This window comes from Piliocolobus tephrosceles, chromosome 7 (assembly GCF_002776525.5).
Source record: "Piliocolobus tephrosceles isolate RC106 chromosome 7, ASM277652v3, whole genome shotgun sequence".
In the NCBI taxonomy this organism is placed as follows: Eukaryota; Metazoa; Chordata; class Mammalia; order Primates; family Cercopithecidae; genus Piliocolobus; species Piliocolobus tephrosceles.
Window position 1 is genome coordinate 59599182 of NC_045440.1, and position 24595 is coordinate 59623776.

At 38.4% G+C, this 24595-nt stretch overlaps 1 protein-coding gene and 1 non-coding gene across 2 annotated transcripts in view; both read right to left on the reverse strand.

The window, feature by feature from the left end:
• Positions 1-5767: 5767 nt before the first annotated feature.
• Positions 5768-24595, reverse strand: part of TOX (thymocyte selection associated high mobility group box) — a 311594-nt gene continuing 292766 nt past the window's right edge. Inside the window, exons 7-9 of the mRNA XM_023222364.1 lie at positions 15331-15717; positions 8097-8248; positions 5768-7761 (exon numbers count right to left, since the gene is read on the reverse strand). Coding sequence (XP_023078132.1) covers positions 7725-7761; positions 8097-8248; positions 15331-15717 — 576 coding nt within the window. The 3' untranslated portion in view covers positions 5768-7724. The remainder of the gene's footprint in view (positions 7762-8096; positions 8249-15330; positions 15718-24595) is intronic.
• On the reverse strand, positions 14400-14545 carry LOC111549284. Its single transcript, XR_002733672.1, has one exon. It is a non-coding gene; the product is annotated as a U4 spliceosomal RNA (small nuclear RNA).

Genomic DNA, 24595 nt, shown 5'->3' on the forward strand with positions numbered 1-24595 from the left:
GCTATGAAGAGTAAGTTTGCCACATGCTGTCCTACAAAGCATGATAGGAATACATGTAAGTGATTTTTTTCCCCTGCCCCTACCCTGGCCTTTCTTTGATTCTATTTAAAGCAGTATTAAGTTTTTGGGATTAAAGGTTGAAGGTGTAGTCTTTTAATTTGATTAGCAACAATGTGCTTTAAATCCCGTGATAGAACTCTTGCTTTGCTGTAAAGTCTGAGGTACTTTTGGAGCAAGTAAGAGGGTGTATTTCTGCACAATCTGGCACTTGGCCTAATTTCTCAGTGTGAGCAGGCCTCTGCAGAGAGAGTTCTCACCCTAGAAAATGACCACAGTACCCATAAGCCCAGAGCTATTTTAGAACTTAGAACACTCAATGGCTTATGGTCATAGATTAATTTTTAAGTAAATTCTGTCCTCTTGATTTTTCTTTGTCCACAGCCTAGGCTTCAGAGCCAGGCTCAGTGGGGCTGAGGCAAACACACACCTTTCTTGTGTTCTCAATGTCCATAGTCACTTCATTTCTCTGATTGTAAATGCTGAATTAGTGTTATTTCTCATCCCACTACCACCCCCCATTGTAATATGTGGAAAGGACCAGAGAGACAGCTTTAGGGTGCTGATGGCAGAAAGCGACATATTCAGGGATGAGTGGATGACTCATTTGTCTGTACCTTGGAATCTGGCTGGATTTGATCCTGATTCAAATATCAAGCATCAGAGTGCATCAACAGCAGCGACTTCAAAATGAAGTTATTTAGAAGTTAAACATTGGTAAACACCTGCTTGAAATGTCCTTGTAGACAGCTTAGCTTCTAAGCCACCTCCCTCCTTCCCTCAACTCCATACCTCAAAGTGTAGTGGAAAGTGCCAGCAGAGAAAGGGTTAAGAGATGACAATGTCCTTTTGCATCTACTCTGACAACTTAGTCCTGCCTGATGCAATGCAAAATGGCTGCGATTAATCCCCCCAAAAGCAGTCATATTGGAAAGGCTAATGTGACTTTCACCACGACACTGGGCCCTTTGTAGTCTGATGTTTAATTCCATTGGAATGTTATTCTTTCCATTGCTTTTCTGACTATACTTGGATTTGAAACTACCAGGTCTTATTCCAGTACAAAACTCAACTGCCTTGTCTTTAACAGACTTCAAAACATCCAAATCTGTTTTATTCTACAGGTTTCCACTCAACCCAAAAGCAAGGTTCATGCTTTACCAAGTAAGTGGCTTGTCCTCTTTTGGAGTTCTTGGGAGAAATCCCAGTTCCAATGCCAAAGATGAATGGCCACTACTGAACTTCTCAGCATCCCACTGTGGGGTCTTTTCCCAGTTATATGGCAGATATGGCATGTGCCTGGCCTGAAGAAACAAAACATTAACTTTGGAATTCTAATGGCTTTAAACCTTTGATCATCACTTTCTAACTGTCTTTAAAACATTTTGCCTACAACAGTTGCAAGCTGTGGTTTTTTTTTTGTCTGTGTGAGGTGACTAACAGTGCTACCGCTACCGCTCTCTATGTGGGGAATATATTCATCTAGCACCCAAAACCACCTACTGGCTTCCGGCACCTCTTATCAGCTAAGCCATCAGCCCTGAGCTGACATTTCAGCATTTAGAAGCTCCCTACCCCCAACAGAAATAAGTGACAGGAGGAGAAAAAAGCTCATTTGGCAATAGTTTGCTTTTGCTGTTTGGCCCAGAGAAAGACATTCAGAGTGGTACAAGATTGTTTAGGAACAGCTGGCGAGCACCAGGGTGTGAGGCTGATTTTCAGATATGACAGCCACTTACAGGAATGCTGCCAGATACAGCTGTTTAAAAGCCTTAATAAACAGCAAGTCAATACTAATCTTTGCCAAATTAATCTTTTCCCTGACAGCCCATCAGAGCAATTATGTTTGGGCTTCTTGTAAACATACAATTGTCAAACAGGGACGCTCCAGACTTTAAAATACTGTAGTTTGGTTCATACTCTTTCTTTAGAATGGTATTTTTTGTTTTCTCTGTAGTATCGTAAGTCTTTCCATTTTATTTTCTAGTCACTGTTCTTTTCTTCTGGCCTCATGTCAGTGTGAATAAAATTTCACTTTCAAATGTCTTTGCTAGCAAGCTGTTAATAAAATGTGAAATGATTCCTGCTGGTGGGCTTCATTAATTAGGCGCAACTCTGACCGTGCTGAAATATAACAGGTCATTGTTCTCAGTTATCTCCCATCCGTGAACAAGAACTTCATCTTCACTTCTTCTCATCTACTACATTGCAGGCTGGTGTTAGATACAAATGACAAGATGTTTGGCTAAGTATGAAATGAGAAGACAAAGTCTAATCTCTCTGTGTACATGTAGATTGCCAAGTGTGTCTAACTTGAGTTTGAAGTTACCTCTTCCTCCTGCGGCTCCCAGCCTTCCTCCTCCGTGGTTGGTGAGGTTAGGGGGGCTCCCCATCCCCTTTCTCCAAGCAATGGTCTTGTGTATAGATTTGGAGCCTTTTTTTTTTTTTGTTAGAAAAGGTTTTCCACACTGGGAAATGGTTCCAAATAAAAGTAGAGAAATTGCCTTTGAAAATCCTAAAAAATAGAACCAGGAAATACAGTCTTTTCCTTGCTTCACCAAGTCATACTAACACTTGGTAATTAGAAAAGAAAATTCAGTATCCTGTTCATCAATAGTTTAATTTAGAATCCATGAAACTTGTCTCCTGAATGTTCTCTCTTGTGTTTGACACCCTACATGTCTAGCACCTCTTTTCTCCCTTCTTATTTTCTTGGTGAGACTAGTGTGTATTAGATCTTTTACTTTTGTCACAAATAGAAAAGCTCTTGTTCAATTATGTAGGCCAAAAAAAATATAGCATAACTCATTTTGAAATTCTTTCCATCTTTTTGTAACCCTAGGTTTTTAATGAAACATTTGCATCTTCACTCTTAATGCTTGCCTGTAATATCCAATTCCCATCTATATTTAAAGAGCCTTTAAATCATCAAGAACACACCATACAATTCCTGTTGAGGATAATTGGCGATGTTTTATTGATTTTTCTTTGTATCATTGCATTTTTTTGTGCACCTACTATGTGCTATGACATTCAAAGTTGTTTTGGAGATAAGGAAATTGTTGAATTTCAGGCAGACAAAGAGATTTGTACCATGGGGTGACTCACATGACTTTAACCATTAAGCGGAAGGGTGACTTAGATTCAGAGGTTAAACTCATGATACGAATTTTTCACCTTGCCTTGCCACTATTTTAATATTTAATCATCAGCAAAAGAGATGAATTTTCTGTTTCTATCCTTTCTTGAAAATAACAATTATGACTGGGCACGGTGGCTCATGCCTGTAATCCCAGCACTTTTGGGAGGCTGAGGCAGGTGGATCGCTTGAGCCCAGGAGTTTGAGACTAGCCTGGGCAACATGGCAAAACCCTGTCACTACAAAATATAGAAAAAAATTAGCCAGGAGTGTTGGCATGCACCTGTGGTCCCAGCTACTTGGGAGGCTGAGGTGGGAGGATTGGTTGAGCCTGGGAGGTGGAGGTTGTGGTGAGCCAAGATTGTGCCACTGTACTGCAGGCTGGGTGACACAGTGAGGCCCTATCTCCAAGAAAAAAAAAGAAAAGAAAATGACACTTATGAGTGGAATAAGAAAATGCAGGCCATATCTCTATTTAACAAATAAACATGAGGACATCTATGTTTAACCAAAACTTTCTGTTCCAGCAGATAACCTATTTACAACAAATGTTCACATGAAATTTTTTATCAAAACAAAGAAACATGAATGGCTATTGGGATTTACTTGTAATTTAAAATATTCCTTGTTTAATATAATATACTATAATATACCTGTCTAGGACTCATTCTAAGTGGGGTACCTTGTAAACAAACATAATTGATTATTCCTTTGAGCATTTTCTCCTAGGACTTTGTAAAGTACTTCTAATTCCATTTGAAATTACATATCAAGTTATAGTCAAAACCCCATTGTCTCTAATTCCCACACCTTTTGGTTGAACCATATGAAATTACCATTTCGTAGATAAAACAGGCCAAATATTAGCAATTTCATATGGTTCAATCTAATCACTTTTCCAATGAGTGGGACAACTCTTTTGCAAAGGGCAAGAGATCTATAGGAAAGGGATTGGTTGTTGATGTGCTAATTTTAAGTCATGCATTCATAAGTTTAAGAAATATCTTAGTAATGAATCTGAGCCAGAAGATACAGTTGACTCTTGATTAACAAGAGTTTGAAGCAAGTGAGTCCACTGATGTGCAAATTTTCTTTCGTCTCTGCCACATCTGAGACAGCGAGACTAACCCTCTGTTCTTCGTCCTCCTCCTCAGCCTATGCAATATGAAGAAGAGGATGAAGAACTTTAGGATAATCTACTTCCACTATTGACACTGGTCCATAACATTTATTTCTCTTCTTTATGATTTACTTAATAACATTTTCTTTTCTCCAGCTTACTTTAAGAATACAGTACATAATACTTAAAACATACAAAATATGTGTCACTTAACTGATTATGTTATCAGTAAGGCTTCTCCTCAACAACAGGCTATTAGTAGTTAAAGTTTTGGGGGCGTCAAAAGTTGCATGGGCATTTTCGACTACATGGGTGTGGGGAGGAGTTGGTCCCCCGACCTCTGCATTGTTCCAGGGTTGACTGCACTGCTTTGGTGGTCATGGTTTCCTACGGACTGCTTGTGGTCCATGCAGATAGGCCTCTCTGCCTTTAACACAAATAATAAAAGCAATCACAGAGACCAACTTCATCCTTGGCTATGTTCACTAATTTGACTAACTGGAAGTCATTATTTGACTCATTTTGCCTTGTCAACTCGGTCACATTTGAATGGGAATCAGGATTTTGAATTCTTATTTCTTAATCATTTCTTGATTATGTTAGAGATATACCTCAACCCACTCCTACACACTCTCACAATTTTTTCTTTTTCTAATCAGCTATAATTTTGATTTTGGTGTGTTGGTGAAGAAATCTGTTGTCCCACAGTATTGCTGTCATCTCTCAGAATGACTTTATTGGTAGTCCTGGAAATCTTAGGAATGCTTCAGCAGAGAACTTGATGTGCACTCCCACTGTTCCTCTCAGTTACAAGCTCCAAGCCAGGGCCTGGGCTACTGTGCCCAGCGTGGATTCTGGTTTTCTGAAATTTGGGGATTTCCTAGGCAATAGCTCACTGTAGTAGAGCCTCAGGTTGGTGAGAGGGCATTCTCAGAGTTTCAGGAAAGAACGTTTGTGGCCATGGCAGCCATTAACCCCCACTCTGCCCGATCACTTCCACCATAACATTTTTTTGGGATTTCTCATCTGACTAGACTTGTTCTTTAGAGACTGATGGATCACCAGATAGAATACGGTCACGCAAAATAACAGTTTTATTGATGATGTGTTTTCTTTTATTTACATTTGCTTTTACTGTATTTGGTATTGAATTTCAACACTGTCTACCCTGGTCGCACAGCTGCTCTAGAAAAGCTGTAAACAACACGGCACTGTGCTTTCCTGCACAAACCGCCTGTCAAAGTCAAAGCTGCTCATTCTCCTCCCAGTAATTACCTTCTCAGTTTAGACTTAATGCAAGTGAAATTTTTACTTTATCATAATATAATAAATAAAAGACATTAGTTAATTAGTAGTGCTGGTATATTTCTAAAATACTAAACAGACAAACAATAAACTGTGAACTTAATCACATGAGTTCTTATACAGTTTCAAGACAGGAAAATTAGAGCTCTCAGCTACAGTCATTTTAATAATCACATGGATCTGCATTATTTATTAGTTATTACATGCTCAAGTGATTCAAGGTTGTACAATGCCTAAAATCATTCCAAAGCAAGCATACCTTTTGTCTGTTTAATTCTGAGTGGATTACATAATGCATATATTTGTATTTAGTTAAACTGTTAAATTTATTTCACATATTCCAAGAAAGAGACATCAGCCATTCTCTTGATTTCCAACCAGATTTTCTTGATACGATCCCCTAAAAAGGAGTAATCTGCTAGCTTTTTTTTTTTTTTTTTTTCCAGTGTGAAAGCTATGCAAGCCCTCAGGCAGATTCTCAAGCACTTTTGGTTCCCTAGCAAATCTCTGGTACCTTAAGAATTCTCTTGGAAGACCCAGGACTTCTGGAAAGAGTAGTAGCTTGTAGAGGCACAAAAGACAGCAAGCATCTCATTTCTATCAACAGCTTTCAAATTTGGATGGCTTTCCCTTTTCTTTTGCTGTCTGGTTACTCACCTTTCATTTTTAGATGCTTCCCTTTCACTTCTTCCAGCCCCTAGTTCAATTCTTAAATGCTTTCTGGATTTTGTGAAAAGCATGCGGCTTGAGGAAGTTTGGTTTGACTTTTACTTTTTTGCGGGGAGAGGTGGGGTGGTTCAGAATTGACTAGAACCAGCTGAGAACCAAGAAGTAACCCTTTTAAGATAGAGGACCTGTCTGTTTGTTTAGTCTTGGAGCTTGTGTGACTTGGAGGGCAATTCCGTTATACTGTATGAGGAAATAAAGTTCTTAAATATAATAGTTTTTTGTTTGCATCAACCAAAGAAATGCAGAAATAAGGACTGGTTACTTTAATTTGCTGCTAAATGAAAAGCAGGTTTGGCTTTATTCATGTTACTGTAAAAACTAAATAATAAAGTATTCACACCAAGCGTGAATTTTTTTTTTTTGCCAGCAAAAGTTAAAACATCAAAGAAATCTCTTTCAAATACTAACAAATTTACTTACAAACACCTATATTTATTATTTCATAAATAGGCGCAACAGGTTCCATAAAAAAAGATTAAATACAGACACAGTATGAAGAAACAATAAGACAGAGCCATATGTAAAGGTTATAATTTAGCTGTTTCCAATCTGTTTCTGCATCTAATAAAATACCAGGTAAGCATTTGGCAGTTTTATACATAAAAGGACTTAAATGACATTTACTAACCATTACACAAAAAGTGATACAAAAAAGCAATTTTTCTGCAGTACAAAATAAATGTGTTTGCGCTTCCCTTAATACTAGTTTCTTTTTGTCTGATCAATGAGACAAAGCCAATTTGTTTTTAAATTAAAATCACTTGGGAATACTTTTTATTTTCAAATATTTTGAAAATATAGAACTATTAGTCAGTTGTTTTAAAAATGAAGTAAAAATATGAATGTTTGCCAATTTAACCCCTATTGTGAAATCAATAAACTGGAATGAGCCAGTTTCAATTACAATTTAGCTACAAAAACATTCACATTTTATACTCTAGGAGAGTGTAACATAGATGCTATTTACAAACTTGCTATGACTGCTACATCAAGCCATTTAAAAAGTCTTTAGTAGTTTCATATAAACACCCATTATGAAAACCAATGGAAAATCCAGGACTTTTATCCGAGACATCTACAGTTGCTAAGGCAGTTACTAGAGCGCAGCACTTCACAGCAAAAACCAACATAAAATCTGAATGGTCCAAATTTCCTTCAGGGAAGAAGAAAAACAATGTCCATAAAGGATTAAAAAAATAATAAAGAAGCATGACTATTTCTTCCACAGTGGGTGACCCACAAGCTCAAATGGTCCTAAGTGCTTAGCAACTTGTATTTTCTAATAAAATGGAGAACTGCCTTGACTGTACAAAGCAATCCATGGTGAAAACACTTCCCTGAATTCCTCAGTGGAAAGAAGAGGTGTTCAGACTCTCAAGTAAGGTACAGTGCTTTGTCCCTCTGCATGCCCCTGTATGAAGAGAGAAAAGACAATTCCTTGTTACAAGGCGTTCTGAGCTACAGGTGACAATGGAGGGATGGATGGCTTTGAATTATTTGCTCCAGTTTGAGTTGTTCACTGGGAAAGTGCAATTAGCTAACCTACATCTGAAGTGAGAAATGAGCTAAAGGCATTTATTCTTGGACGAGCTAGAAGACTGCTTAACAATTTCTGGTGTCTTCTGCCTTCACGAACGTGAAACTATCCCGGATCATGTTTTTTGGAAGCAACAAAACGATCAACGAGGGATAATATGCATGCCATGAGTGCCGTCCACCACCAGGTGGCGATGACCAGCCGCTTACCCACTACTGCAGTAGTCGTTATTCCAGTCCACCGGCTGTGGGGGAGGATTTCTGCACCCCGAACGCACATACTCCATTGCTTGGGTGACAACTTGTGCAGCTGTAGATGTAGGATTGATAATAGTCTGATAGTCGGGTTGGAGAGTAAATCCCTGAAAGGGAAAGCAAGTCCGTAAATAAGGATCAAAATGCATTTTAAGAAGAAAAGCACCTAAATATTTATTCATTCTTTGCAGACACACTAGGCCTCTTGCTTCTGTCTCTGCAAGGGCAAGCCTGTCGGAAGAGCCCAGAAAATTTAAAACAAAGGTAGAAAAGAAATGCCCACAAGTCCATTCTTTTTACCTTTCCTTCATTTAATCATGTGTCAGAAAAGCTTTAATTATACCCTTGAGCAGATAAATTGAATTGAGAAACAATTTCAAATATAGAGGAGCCAACTCCATCAAAACAAAGGGAGAAGAGGGCCTAAACCCCTCAAAGTTTATGTTTTCTGTCAAACGTAAGGATACATTAATAGTTAATCCCCAGAATATGCAACAGAATCTTTTTTGAAGGATTCAGGCAGCAGGTGGCTGAGTGTTTTATTAGACTACACCTATTCACGTATTGTTCTCAAACCCCTTTTTCTTCATTCAATCACAAAGGGACCATCTGCTTCTTCTTTATTTGTATTTCTCCCTCAGCTAAAAAATTTCAACCAAAGCTTTTTAACAGTTGTTGGACTAATATAGAGAAAAGAGATTCAAAACAACTTGCCATTGGAAAACACAGGGAGGGAAAAGTGTATGACAGAGCAAATATTTTTTAATTGAAAAGTCTATTAACTGGCAAACAATAATCAGACTTCAGGAAGATTCTACTAATACACTGGCATAGTGAAGTGTTGACTTTTAATCCTAGTGAAGCTATTAAAAATTCAAGGACAGAATCTCTGAAGTATATAGCTATATCTGGTAAACAAAAAGCATTCTATGCTAAGATTTATATTTAGATTCTCTGGTGAATTCAAGAGCAGCATAAGCAAACTTTGCTGGAAATGACCAAAAAGGTAACTTAATTAATCTTATGGTTGTCTCTGAAGCAGATTCCATCCATGGTTTTAACCACTAAGAAATCAAGAGATTAAAAAACAAACCATTCTCTATTTACTTGGAGGAAGCTTTTGAAGGCATAATATTGTTGAATTTTCACTTTTAAAGAACTCAGCAGGATGATGGGAGGATTGATTTTTAACTAGGGATACCTCCTTAGACTTTTATTCATGTTTGGGTGTCCCTCGTGTAAAGACTCGAAGGCACCTATTACCAAATATTCTAATTTCTCATTATTCAGTTTTAGATATTAAGTTTATTTCCCATTCAAATGATAAAGACTTCCAGCCAACATTACCACTGATTCCCACACAAACTGTGGACAAAGACAAAACTCTGAATGATTGGAGACAAATCACTGAAAAATGGAGAATTCAACCAGACTGGTTACTTGATCTCACACAGACTAAAAGAAATTCACAGCTTGCTTAAGGAAAATGAGTTTGTCTATGCAGATGTGACCTGTTCCTCGAGCTGTAAATATCTTCCAAAATATTTCCCTAGTGTCTAGTTCGATGCTGGGCGAAGGGCAGGAGAAAACTCTCGAGAGGAGTCTTGTCTTGGCTTCCTTTATTCAGCCTCATCACAAGGCTGCTGTAAGCATCTTGAGATCAGAGAGTGTTTCAAATACTTACTGGGTATTCTCAGGGCCTTGCCCATAATAGTGGCTCAATAAATCATGTTTTTTGTAAGTAAAGTTTATTGCAGACTGTTCAGTGCTACTGTTGGAAAGGTTCCGGGTATATAAATGTTTAAATGTCAGGGATTTCCTATCTTTTTGTTGTTGTTGGAGACCAGGTTTTGCTCTGTCACCCAGAATGGAGTGTAGTGGCATGATCACAGCTCACTGCAGCCTCAAACTCCTAGGCTTACCCAACCCTTATGCCTTGGCCTCCCAGGTAGCTAGAACTACAGGTGTGTGCCACTATGCCTGGCTAATTTAAATATATATATATATATATATGTATATGTGTGTGTATATATATAATTTTTTTTTTTTTTTGTACAGATGGAGACTTGCAATGTTGCCCAGGCTGGTCTTGAACTCCGGGGCTCAAGCAATCCTCTTACCTTGGTCTCCCAAAGTGCTGGGATTATGGGCATGAGCCATTGCAGCCAGCTGCTATATTTTTGGTATAAAGTTCTCCATATTGGATTTCTGTTTTGTCTTGTTTTTGAGACAGGCTCTTGCTCTGTCACCCAGGCTGGAGTGCAATGGCACCATCTTGGCTCACTGCAATCTCCACCTTCTGGGCTCAAGTGATCCATCCACCTTAACCTCCCAAGTAGCTGGGACTACAGGTGCTGCCACTATGACTTGCTAAATTTTTTTTGGTGTGCATGTACGTGTTGTAGAGACAGAGTTTCGCCAGATTTCCCAGGTTCATTTCCAATTTCTGGGTTAAAGCGATCCTCCCACCGTGGCCTCCCAAAGTGCTGGGATTACAGGAGTGAGCCACCATGCTCGATCTCCATATTTAATTTTTACACAGTTGACAAAATGTAACCTAAAAGGACAAAAGTCTCAAAAAAGAAGTAGTCGAGAATATATGGACTTAGTTGATGGTGTGAAAACATATGAAAAAGCAACACATAAGCACAAATAAACAAATCCATCAACCATGCAAGAACGCCCACCACCTTTCGCTGCCTTTCCCCACACAAAGGCAACAGAAATCGCCCTTTTTTCCCCATGAATGAAAATAGTTCCCCAGGTTGTGGGAAAACATTATTAGTTGAAGATTAAATGAGTGACTTCAGTTTACAAAACCAAAATTATGTATTAGCTACAAAGTTCAAAGATTTAAACTTCAGCTAACTTCAATGTCTGTTTTAAGAAGATCACTAATATCAAGGACCAAGAAAAATACAAGCAAAACCTGAAGTAATATTATTTCACATTATTTTACTTTCTTTCAATTTAGAAAATGACACATTCTTCTGAATACTATAAAAAGAGATGCTGAGGTCAAATGTAGCACTCAGTAAATATTGATTATTGGTGTAAATATGAAACAACATGATAATATACATTTTTTTGAAAAAATGTTTGCTTAGTAGTTTAATTAAACAAGACTGAATATTTTGCATTTTAATACTCAGGAGAAAAATCGCCAACTGTTTTGTAGCATGCCTGGAATTTTAAATTTCATTTTCTGGTGCCAGATTGAAATAAAAATAGGAAACATGATAAAGATTAATTTGATGTCAGAAGGGACATTTGCTCTTTAATTAGATTTCTGCAGCCCTCGCAGTTTTGTTGTGCCACCAGAGCAAGTCCGAAAAAGCCTGCAGCACAACCAAACAGTGATCCTCATATCCACACTTTACTGGGAACTAATTTCATTTCCTGCCTGTCTGGAGAGGTATTTTCAACAGGCATCAATGTTTTTGTCTTCACAACTGATTTATTCATCAATCTCAATGTGATTTTTTTTAAACCTTTAAATTACACCCAAATCCTAAAGCAGCTGTTTATTACACAAGGAAATTGAAAATCTGTCTGTGTGATATCATACAAAGATTTTTTCTTAAGGTTATAAAGGAAGTTGACAGATATTAATGATTTTTTTCTCTTGACCTCATTCGACAATCTCATGAGCAGAAAAAAAGGAAGAAAATTGGACCAAAAAAAGCAGGTCCATGGTTTCAGTGTATAAAACATTATTCTAGAAAAAAAACAAAACTATTATTCCTGGTGGACTACACAATCATTTTTGTAGGATACATTCATTTTCAAAAGGATAATAAAATAGCTAAAGTAATATTGGAATATGAGACAATATTTTAAAAATACAGTTGCTGTTAACTTTCTTCTCTCTCTCTTTCTCTCTCTCTGTCTGGTGTTTGGATATGTCCACATGGCTCGCACATGAGGAAGCAAACATCTTCAAGGTAAAGGTGTTTTGAATGATGAATCAGGTCAGATTTTATCCACAACTCAGGTCTGCATCTACAGGCTGAAGACTAACTGATGACTCGGATGTGGGCCCCAACAGACTGTGGCGGTGGCAATAAATGAAGTGACAGCGTGGAGGGGAGGTGGACTCCCTTTTTTGATGCTGATTTTGGGATTATCAGTTCTCTGGGGATACCAGTCCCCATCACCTGCAGGATCCCACTCCAATGCCCTGCCCTTGACTCTGACCTTGCCCCTACCTCTCTCTTTATTTCCCTGCTTCCCACTGGCCTCCTTCCCATCTCCTAGACAGGCCATGCTCCTCCCCAGATTGGCTCTCCCAGCCTAGAGTCCCCTTTCCTGGCTGCTGCTGTCTGTGGGAATGTCCTCCACACCCTTCCCACTTTCCAATATTTAAAGCATGCTTCCTCTTCTCATCCTTCAGGTCACTGTGCCAGCCCTTGAGAAGGGCCTTCCTTGTCCATCCCAGTTAAAGGCTCCATCCTTCCTCCATGCACCCTGAAAGTCTGGAAGTCTGTCTTCCAGTTTTATTTTTTTTCAGAAGACCTTTGTTATTTGTTTATCATATCACCACTGCCATCCCTCCCCTGCCAACTCCACGGGGCAGGGGTCTCATGACTTGTTCTCGCTCATCACTCAATTTCCAGAGCCTAGACAGTGTCTAGCACATGTTAGGGGTTCAATTAAAATTTTTCAAATCAATTACATTTTTAAAAACTTCCAAGGAATTGAAATTGAAATTCTACTAGCTGATCTTTAATTCATTCTAACAGTAAAACACTTTTACTGCTCATTTGTTTGTCTATTTGTTCACTACTCAACAATTATTTTGACTACTTACTATGATCAAGGCATTGTTAAAAGAGTTCTTAGTCAATGTAGTCTTTGCAGTGATTTACTGTCCATTTTGGGTTTATGCCATTTGGGTAAATTGTAATCAGGTCTTCCCATCTCAGCAAGCATACTTTTTGGGATACACTAACAGAACTGACTTAAAAGATGATGAATAACTTGTCCAATGTAATCTGTTCTATTTTTTCTTATACAGTTAAGATTCTATATGGAAAGACAAATCTCTTGGATTTTTATATGTGGCCTTATGTAAATCTGAAATATTTGAAAACTATTCAGGATCACAGCCATATCATCCAAGGTGTTTGTGTTAGCATAAATAGAAAAAGTAATCATCTCTGAGTGATAAATCAGAAAAAGGATCTCCTCTGCACACAGCTCCAGTCCTCAGCATGGTGAGGAAACTGAATTTTTGTTTTTTTTCCTCCAGAAAGAAACAGCCCCCAACTATAGCGCTGTAAGCAAAACATGGGTCCTTAGCCGGGCAGCACCCTCAAACAGATGTCAATCACCCAACCAAAGGTGGTGTCCTCCAAACCATTAATTCTTATACAAACACTACTGGTTCATTAAGATGCATGGACACCCAAGAATGTTCCTTTAATTGAAGTTGATGTCTGATGGGAAGAGTGGGAATTTGCCCCTAAGAATATAACTCGGTCATACACCTCTTAAGACAAGGCAGGATGGTGGGAAGTGGCTTTCTAGGTACTCTTCTTCCCCAGTGAATCAACAACTGGTGTGTTGGATGCAGATAAGAAAGCTGTCATAGCTTTAGCAGTATCTTTGGCTTAGGGAGCAAGAAAGACTTCCGTAAGAAGATGAATCCCTTTGTTCTCCATAACCATTTTGATTTGAGAAGTAACCAGAATTTAAAGATCCTTTGAATTCTTAGGAGATACAGGTTTTCTCGTATGAAAGAGTTAAGAGTCTGCAAGAATCATTGTGAATGAGATGCAGCAAGCCTAGCATTTTAGAATTCAGCCTCTGAGTTTTGAACAGACCTGGGTTTGAATTCCAGCTCTAACCTTATGAGCATATGACTTAACTCTGCTAAGCCTCAGTGTCTTCCTCTAAATGAAGATAATGCTAGTACCTGCACTGTAAGTTTTCTGAGAATTAAAGAAGAGGGGGTGTATTAAAAGCATTGGGTTTGTCATTGTGAGCTCTCAAAAGTCCTGTCAATAATAATAATAATAGTAATAATAATAATGAATTGGGGACTATGTATATTTGATTTCTTTTTCTGCCTCTCCTTCTGCTCCATCTCCCCAGTCCAACTAAAGATTTGAATTCCACAGAGAGGTAGACTTCAATTCTATAGGAAAGCTGTGTTTGCCTTATATCCTTATAGCTTGGAGAACGATAGAGTTCTCCAATTGGAGTATATAAGTGATACCTGCATTTAATGTGATTTGTAGTTTTTACTTTTATTTATTTTTTAAAAAATTATATTCAGTCTCCACAGAAGTGTCAACTATACTGTGAGTTGTCATGGCAGGGTACTGGGAGAAGCTTTCAATTGGCAGTAATCACATCTCCGATAAACTTCATTGGCTACGATACTGCCACTGCGCAAAGCTGCTTTTATTTTTTAAAATAAAATTTAAAAAATAGTTTTAGGATTTCAGGATGCCTTCTGTTCAGTTTAGTTTATATTGTTTGAGCCTAATTTTCAAATTTTAAAATAATACCAAAATCCAAAAGGAATATTTGGTTTCAAAGAAAAGTTAAGCTAAAATTGCACACAAATGGTTTCAATAATCAGGGAGTGGGTAGGGAGACTTCCAAACAGCCTGTGTTTTTCAATTTATGCAGAAGCCATATATCCATTTTTAAATAAAACTCTGGTTAAAATGTTCAGTTCTTAGGACTTTCAGGGTTCTACCAGATTTGGTGTTGGATCTGATTTCATTTTTCAGCATTTATTGGACTCAAGAGGCATATCAGTCAAGACTTTCTCATCTCCAAACAATATTTTTAAAAAAGTTGTAGAATTCTCTATTCCAGAGAGATTCGGCAGCACTTGGTATCTTAAAATAACAAATGTACTTTATTCAAGAAACAGAAAACAAGAAGAATGATTAGAAACATGAAGCAAAATGGATATCATGGGAAAGAAACCAGTGATTATGAAAAGAAGCGACTGTCAATTGTGATGGCAAAATGCCACACAAACTCACCGCTTGTAAATTACATTTTGCAGAAAGCAGATATTTGTTGAATATCTTTAGTGCTCTCTTGACTTACATAGAAGGATAGAAAACACGTATCCCCCATCCTGTCCTGGATAAACAGCCCTCCCACCCCCCGCCACCACACTTCAGAATAGGGGTGCACACTCTAAGTCCAGAGCCATTGCACTTACTTGCTGCATGGTGGGTGAGTGTAAGGCGGACTGGACCTGCATGGGGAGCTGGTTCCCAAGGGGCTGCTGCATGGTGAGCGGCTGGTGCTGCTGCATGTTGAGATGCTGGTGAAGAGGCGGGCTGATCTGGAGGGGAGGAGGAGGGGACACAGCCATGTTCGCTATAGAGACAGTCACTGGCATTTGGTTATTCGGCTTGGGGGCTATGTTCCTGGGGAGACTAGGATGCATGGCGGTTAGGTGAGGATTCATTCCTGGTTGTTGGTGATAGTGGGAACTTAGGTACAGAGCCGAGTGGGCCTGGCTGGGCCCGTGGAACACCGACGGCTTCGAATTGATCAGCTGAGGAGGTTGAGATGTCTTCACGTCAACAGGTTCACTGTAGCTCTGTTGAGGAAACAAATGAGCAGAATTGGGAGGCTGATCCATGAGAGTTGATTCTAGGTATGACGCTTTGTGAATTGATTAAAGCACTTTCCCTGGAATCCATACCCGTGACTATCCTGGAGTCTCTTATCTAAGAATTCCTCCACCATTATTTGTAACGTGATGTATACAAGACAGCTTCTATCCCTTTTCATGAAATTGAAAACAATCTGCAATGACATTTTGTTCCTTTGCCTAAATGTTTAACTCGGTGACTTTTCTCATCATCCAAATGAGGGTAACAAGATGGGTTTGTGGAGCGGGGGACGGGGGAAGGCAGATGCCGCTAGTGCCCAAATGGGAAACACACGTGGAGATTACTTTCAAAGCAATTCAGTTCTGGAGTTCTTCTATAGATTATAGGTTTGGTTTTTAATTTTTCCTTTTTTATATTCTCAAAGAGACTTGGCCTAGATATTTGCACAAAGAAAACAAAGCTGGCTGATGGAAATGGATATGGGAGAACAGAGTTCTAAAATACCTTTCTGAAGTCATATAAAACTACATTAATATACTCTTCAAAGTAACTGCAGAACTTATCCTGAGTTTTAAAATGAAGTTGGTGATGAATTGTCCTCCATAATGAAGTAGATAAAAATAATCTCTCTTAGAAATTTTAGACTCCATCATAAATTAATATAATTTTGCCCTAATTTTTCCACACCTTCATATGGTCATTTCCTAATAATATTTTAATTGATTTAAAAACTGAACAAGAATTAAGCCTGTGGCAATTCCTCATGGGTCTGAACCTACCTCCTACATTTCCTGAGAGGAAGAGACTGATAAAACAACCAAAGATAGAAGGTGGAACCAACTGGAAGGAAAAAAAATGATAAAATGGACTGGAGAAAAAAAAATCACTTTGTCAAAACAAGGTCTTGAGGACGCATATATGCCTTTACTCTGCAATCTCGATGTCATGCTTATTCAGCTTTCAAGTCAAAGTGAGCTTCTTGCTACTCTCCGCACTGCAGGGAGCACTGCGCCATGAGGGCTCTCGGGGTCCTTCTGCTCGGTGCACCACCAGGCAACCCACTGACAGGCCCTTAGAGAAACGGGTTCATCACGCATGACGGCATGAAACTCAAGCCGGGTAGCTTCATTATCACCAGGCAGCTTACAATACGGTTAGCAACACAACTCATTTGTCTTCAATAATGCAGTCAAGTTTCATGAAAACCACTGTAAGAATGATGCTGTGTATGTCTGCTGACTCCCAGGGGGACAGGCTGGGGTGGGTGGACGATTAGCCCCACATTCTGTCATTACAGAAAGGACACATCTGACACCTGTAAAAGTAGGCCAACCCATGGAAACCTGGGGTCCTGTGAGACTCTGAATACTCCATGCGCAGTATAAAGTAAGGTGTACCCAAATAATTCCAGCCCCTTTGGAGAGTCCTCTCATCCTGACATTTTTCCCTGTGTCACTGTTGAAATAGGAACCAACATTTAGATTCCCTGTCTTCGCTATTAACATGAAAAATGTCAAAAACTGTTCATGAAAAATCTTTAAGGGAGGTTTTAGATCAAAAAAGCTTTATTAAATGCAGCTCCTGAAAGGTGCTTTTAATTAAAAAAAAAAAAAACAAGTTTTAAGTAGATTTTTTTTGGCTTCCATTGAAAAATTCTTATTGTTGATGTGCAAAATAGTTAACAATTGAAGGAAAAGGTCAAATGGGTTAATCAAAGCTGTGTAAACAGTGACTACTTCCACATCAGAATAACATGTACTGCAATTGATATGCCTAAAAAATTATTCCATATATGCCAGAAAGATTATGTCCTAAGTCTGTGTGTTTAAGTAATCTGGAAAAGTGTTCGGTGTGTTTGAATTCCCTCATTTTAGCCTATTGCAGAAAGGCTAGTTTCATATTTAGTCACAGACTGTGTTGACTTCATACCAGAAAGAAATCATATTTATAAAAATGGATACATATTGGTACATCTTTATTTTTTGCTTTATAGTTGTTGTTTTTAATTTAAAAATAATATAAGTCACTCACATTCTCCTATGATCAAAAGTAGAAAATACGTGTAATTGTAAAAATGTTTTCATTTTTAATTTCTGTATATAACTTATTACTAGATAATGAGGTAACTTTTGGCTAAAGAAATAAAAATATCAAATTCAAAATAAACAATGAATCTAATTCTCCTGAATTCTACTATTTAAATAATAGCATGTGGTCCATCATATAGACAGATGATAGATAAGCAGACGTAGAGATGGAATAGATGTACAGATTTATAGAAGTCAACAGATAGCAACCTAATTTGAGATACTTTATTACCAACCTTGTAAAGCTCTCTTTTCTCATGGATAATTAAACACAAAACATTTTCTCTGTCTAGCCACTTATTTATCATTTATGTCCTCCATATCAAAGCCGCAAAGACCAGTCCCCTTCAACCTACTTTGAAAGAGTAGTCACTTTTAATCACTAGAAGAACTACTGGCAAACTCAAAGTAAATACAGTTCCAAAGATGATGATTCAGACAACACTTGAAACATAATTTTTAACGTAGAGGGAGGGAGACTTTGGGGGAAGTTATGTATATTTTCCCTTTATTTTCTAATCATTGAATGTGACAACAGAAATAATGTATCCAGCCATGTGCCTAAATGTGGCAAGTGCTCCAATATGAGTTTTCTACCTGTAGTCTCTTTTCACAAAGATATCTTGATTCCTCCAAAAGGGGATCTTTTTTGATGATAGGGACTTGAATTTCTGTAGCCCACACATCTACCACAGTGCACAGTACATAAAAACACAATTATGTTTTCTAAGGCGTGAATGACTACTCTTGAGCAATCCTCCAGGCAGCCACCATTGCCCTTGCTGACTTGCCCTCTTGACCAGACACACCGTTCCTCTTCCCATGGAGTGAGGAAGGATCTGAAGACTTGGAAAAGCCACAGAGTATTAGACTGGCCTTCCTCATGCTCTTCTCTGCTCTCAGCAGGAGCCAAACCCTTCCTGAAGTGATGAAAAATTGCAGCTTTCCGCTCTGTCCTTTGGTTAGATACACTGCCCTTTATGCCTCACTGCTCTTGGGGGAATGGCGGCAGCAGGGCAGCTAGTTCAGTCTCACCCTTACTTTGGGAATTTGTATCTTTATGTAATGGTCCACTCATTTAGATGAGGTAAAACCTGCTTCTGGCTTCGCTTTTCATTAATTATTAAGCAGACTAGTACAAAAGACAATCTATTAATTACAGAGCTATTTTATTGTTCTGGAAGATAGGTAGAATAAGTTCATTTTCAGTGGTAAACTGCCATAAATTCATAATGCGATTAAATGAAAATACATAGAAACCATAATGTACTCTTACTGTCATTTTTTTCCAACTTAACTGTGAAAGCAAGGCTACAATTTTGCTAATCAATTATATCGCATATGAAGACTTCTATACCTATCATTCAGAAATTAGAACTATTTTCCCATACATACTAAGTAATTCGCATTTGTTTCCACTTGTAAACACATTAACCACTTTTATTTAGCAATGAGTGTCGTATTGGTCACCTGACAAATGTGTTTCCCAGCATGTAGACAACTGAAAATCAACCTTTGAATCCCACATTTTCACAGGAGAAATGTGTTCTTGCTGTTAGTTTCTGAGTACGTTCTCTTTCCTATTTGCTTTTAGACCACAGCTTCTGGAAGATATTTTCTACAAGCCATAAAGTGGGGGTAGTGGCCATAGAGACATTTTGAGTATTATCTGTAGAGGGTTCCTTTGACATATGCAAAATGTATAAAGGATACAACTCTATAAGCCTGAAGATACCCCTTACTAACCAAATTGTTGATTATCCAAGGTAGCTTCAATCCCATTTACTTTGTATAATAAAGATAATACTGCATAGTGTATAATTTCCCCCATTCTGGGGTGATACGCGCTATAAAAATGAAAGATTGACAAAGCTATTGTTATTTAAAATAGCAAAGTATAAACATAATACATAAAACTCAGTGGAAAGAACAATATAAGAGTTTCTGAACCAAATCAAATTAATAGCCCATCTAATTTGATTTTTGTTTTCAGCACTGACCGATACTTGATGCATTGAAAATTAAACAAAATTTATGCACCTACTCAATTGTGCATTGCTCCTTCTGGAAGAAAAATTCTTTCTGGGCCATGCAGGTGATTAACTTATACCCTGAAGCATGAGATTTTATTTTCTTTAAATCACGATCTGGGTTTACAGAGCTGCAAATTTTATGTTAACAGTCATACAGTGATCCATCCCATTTGCAAATTCAGACTCAGTATTTGTCTCTATAGCTCACCATGGCCTGATATCTGCAAGTTTGCCTCATTCCATAAAAAGAAACTATTTTTTTTCAAATCCACTTTCCTTTAATTGAACTAAGCATCGTGCTCTTTACTATTGACTATGGAAACAGAGAACTTTCTTGTCTTAACTCAATATTGTTTTGTTCTGTATGTTAAAAAAAAAAAAGGTTTCCATTTGTCCTTTACACATTTTAGTACTTCATGAACTATTCCTTAAGGTAGAAACAAAATCTTTTATTTGATGTTATGACCTTAAAGTCATGAATCTGATTGCCTTTATTTAATAAACCAGAACATAGTTATCCAAATACCATATCCTTCCAGGTTGGCAATCCTGAGAAGTTGTACACTTATTTCAATAATGCTGCCTTTATTTGGGATATTTGGGAGCTTCCCTACTGGAATTCTCTTCAGAGCCTGTGGGACACTGTTTTACATATCCTCAGACAACTCTTTGTCTTTTGATGGTGAATTTGATTTTTGGAAACAGCTAATAGTCACTTGAAGCCAAGTCTGCGGGTTATATCTGGGTGATGTTTGGGGAAAAGAATGAGGTGTGAAAACAATGTAACAAGATTGATTTTCTAATGTGGCTCATAAACTTTTCCTGACTACAGTTCTAAAAGAGGAGTTTCAAAAATTTTTTGAACTCTGGGAGCAATAATAAAATGAGTCTGCAGCCTCCCAAGGTGACTACTTTGAATGCAACATTGATTTTGGGAATATAAATTCTGGTCTATGTGGTAAAATGAAACTAGTTCCATTGCTTTAAAGTTATACATTGTTTTCAGCATAATAATTTAGATCCATGTCTAGGAATTCCTGAGTCTATGGAAAAACTATATTTCCTTCAGCTTTATTTAACAGTCCAACCCCATATGACCTTCAATAGCATGTAAAATTGCTTAAGCCAGGAACTCTGAGCTTCATAATAGCATATATCCTTGGACCACTTTGCAGGGTTCATAAAGATCATTTCAATTAAGAAAACTATAGATGAATGCATTTTTGTTTATATCTAGATCATTTCTTATCTTTATAAAGAAATATATCTATGAAGCAAAAATTTTCTTTTTTAAATGTCACTTTTAGAATGTATTTATATCAAAATAGCCTTTGATATAAAGACAAATTGAAAATATCGTCCAGCTAAATTTTCAATGATATGCAAATCTTTTCTTCCTCCTTTGTATACCTACTAATACTAAAAATAAAATTAATAATAATACTCATAGCTTATATTTCTTAAGTGCTTCCAATGTTTAGGATGCTGAGTCATGCTCTTTATTTTTTAAATTTTTGAATTTAAAAAATTTTAATTTTATTGTGATAAGAACACTTAACATGAGATCTACCATCTTCACAAATTTTCAAGTGGACAATCCAGTATTGTTGACCCTAGGTCCAATGTTGTACAGCAGATCTCCAGCGCTAATTCATCTGGTTTGGGGAATGCTTTCTGCCTGTTGATTATTGACTCCCTATTTCCCCCTCCCCCAGCCCTGGCAACCACTGTGCCACTCTTTGATTTTATGAAATTGACTATTCTAGATAACTCCTATAAGTGGAATCATGCAGTACATGTCTTTCTGTGACTGACTTATTTAATTTAGCATAATGTCCTCAAGTGAACCATGTAATTTATATAGATTTTCTTATTTTATCCTCATGGAAACCCTAAGATGTAGGTCCTATTATCTTCTCTGTTTAACATTTGAGTAAATGGAGACTTAGAACATACAAGGAACTGCATGAAGATATGCGGTTTGGAAGTGGGAAACCTGGGATTCAAATCTAGATCCACCCACCCCAGAGACTACAGACTCCTCACCCTGGGGACTCTCCCAGTACAACAGAGGAGGCACTTTTAGAGGTCCTGGAAAAGGCTTCCCGTGATTCCATAGAGAAGCACAGAGGCTGAAGTTGCCTTAGAGGCCTCCAATCCTTATTTATAACATTTGCTTCTGCTTTTAAGTTTCTCTCTATAGAAAGAAGTTGTTTATTTTAACAATTCAAGAGTTTAGCAGTGTCCCCGTTCAGATTAAATTCATCTAATTTGAAATGGAGCCTATTTTCTTATTCTGTAGTCAGAGAAAATTAAGCATGAATAATCACTAACCTATGTCTAATGCCAGTGTGGACTTAAACACCCTTGAGTCTTTGTTTTCTGGGTTTCATAAGCTTGAATCCTCTCTTTTTCTGCTACTACCTTCTAACTTTTGGTCTTCCAGTCAATTTTATGACCTTTTCCAACTTCCCCCTTTAAATGACAGAGCCTAAAATTGAATAAGGTATTCTGGAGTCTGACCAGTGCTGTGTTTGCAGCATCCTGTGTCTTATACATGTGTCCTGAAATTCTTTTGCTTGTACAGCAGGAGTGACCAGAGCTGGGCAGTTTTGTCACTGGCTCCACACGACCAGCTGAGGTACCCACCTGGCTGGAATAGCATAGCACAAAGCAGTGCTTTCTAAACATTATGCAGGCCCAGACTCCTCTGAAGGTCTCAGCCTCTGTTGGTAGTGGGGGTAGCAGAGTGGGCACTCGGCTGGACTCCACCCTCAATTAAGCCAGGGCAGTTTTACTCTTAGCTGTTTCCTATGTAAGAGCTGGCATGGAATGTTATGGGAGGTTGTTACCTCAATAAAATGAGGTGCCAGTTTGAAAGATTAAAAACATTTGAGAATCACTGAGGGTAGAGAAAAGCCTAGAAGCTCTGGAAGAAGACAGTGAGGAGTTTGAGTCCTACTCTGCCACAGCCACTGCGGGCAAGCCATTTACTCTCTCTGCCTAGAGACTGTCTAGAAAATGGGGCTAATTCCTACTGTGCAGGTTTGCTGTGATGGGAAATAGGAACACATGTAAAATGCCTAGCACAGTGTAAGGCACATAGAAGCTACTCTGTAGATGGATGTCATGTATATTTTTGTTACTATTGGAAACAATTCAATATCCTGGTAAGAATGGGCCAGGATTTCCATTTGGAAGTTACAAAAGCTAGAATATTTGTTTCCTAGGATTAAGCGTTTTACTTTTGGCAGATTTCAATGTTATTCAAGCCTGGAGTCACGCTAATTAATCTGCTGGATTAGATGGTATATAGCAACTTTTTTATGTTTTATTATTTTTTTGAGATGGAGTGTTACTCTGTCGTCCAGGATGGAGTGTAGGTGGTACAATCTTGGCTCGCTGTAACCTCTACCTCACGGGTTCTAGTGATTCTCCTGCTTCAGCCTCCTGAGCAGCTGGGGTTACAGGCACCCACTACCATGCCCAGCTAATTTTTGTATTTTTAGTGGAAACAGAGTTTCACCATGTTGGCAAGGCTGGTCTTGAACTCCTGACCTCAAGTGATCTGCCTGACTCAGCCTCCCAAAGTGCTGGGATTACAGGCATGAGCCACCGTGCCTGGCTGGTATATAGTACTTTTAAATGGAAGACGTAATCACCAAAGCATTGTCAATCCTGTGACTCAGTTTCACAGGTAGAGTCAAAGGTCATTGACTGTTCTTATTTTTTATTATGTTCTATAAGAAGCAGTTAATTTTAAAGGATCACTTCAGGCCTTTCAAGTATCATGAAACAGTCCACTCGGATCTGCTGTATACATCTTTGTCTCTCAGCACCCAGCCTTGTGTCTGACATAGAACAGGTGTCCTGTAGCCCTGCTCTGGATGCAGAGTATGGCCTGGGGGTGAAGAGGGGAGAAGGAGCAGACTGTGACTATGACATGACCACAAATTAGTGAGAGGATCTATTGGCCTAGGAATGCAAAGTCATATTTGGGGAAATGAATGCCTTGCCTAGAAAATAGGTACTAAATTATAGAGCTGTGGAGGAGTAAGTCAAAGTGGCTGGGAAGAATTTAGGAAAATGGACAAGGTGCTCTGGCTAACACAGCTTTTCATGAACAAAAATGAGCTTAGCAGAGAGAATGTCAATGCTGTGCCATGACTCTGAGGCACTGGGTGTCTTGGGGTGCAGAGGAGCACATTGAGAGGACTCATGAGCAGCATGGCCCAGCAGAAGACTGAGGGCAGTGCAGGTCAATGTCAACCTTGGCCACTGGTTACCTGCAGGTGTCTTTCCTTTTCAGTGAAATGTTGATAATCAAGCCTACTTCAAGGGATAAGGCCTGAGGATTAAGGGAACTTATGCAAGTAAAATGATCTTTTAAAAACATAAGTCTCATCAGGCTATCTATCCCCTAACAGAACCCATTCTGTGGCTTCCCTTTGTACTGAGAATGCACCCAGCTCCTTTCAAATGTCCTCCAAGGCCTTCAGGATTGGGCTCCTGCCCATCTTCCCAACTTCAGCTCAAACCATACTCTCTCCATTCACTCAGCTCTGGCCGCACAGACCTTTTCAATTCAAGGAAACATTTTGCCACCCCGAGTCTCTGCACTTGTTGTAACACTGCCTGGGCCAGCTCTTTCCTCTGGCTCTCTGGTTCTACAAGCTCCTGTCTTCCTTCAACCCCCAGATCCAATGTCACTTCTTTTTTTTTTTTTTTTTTTTTTTTTTTAG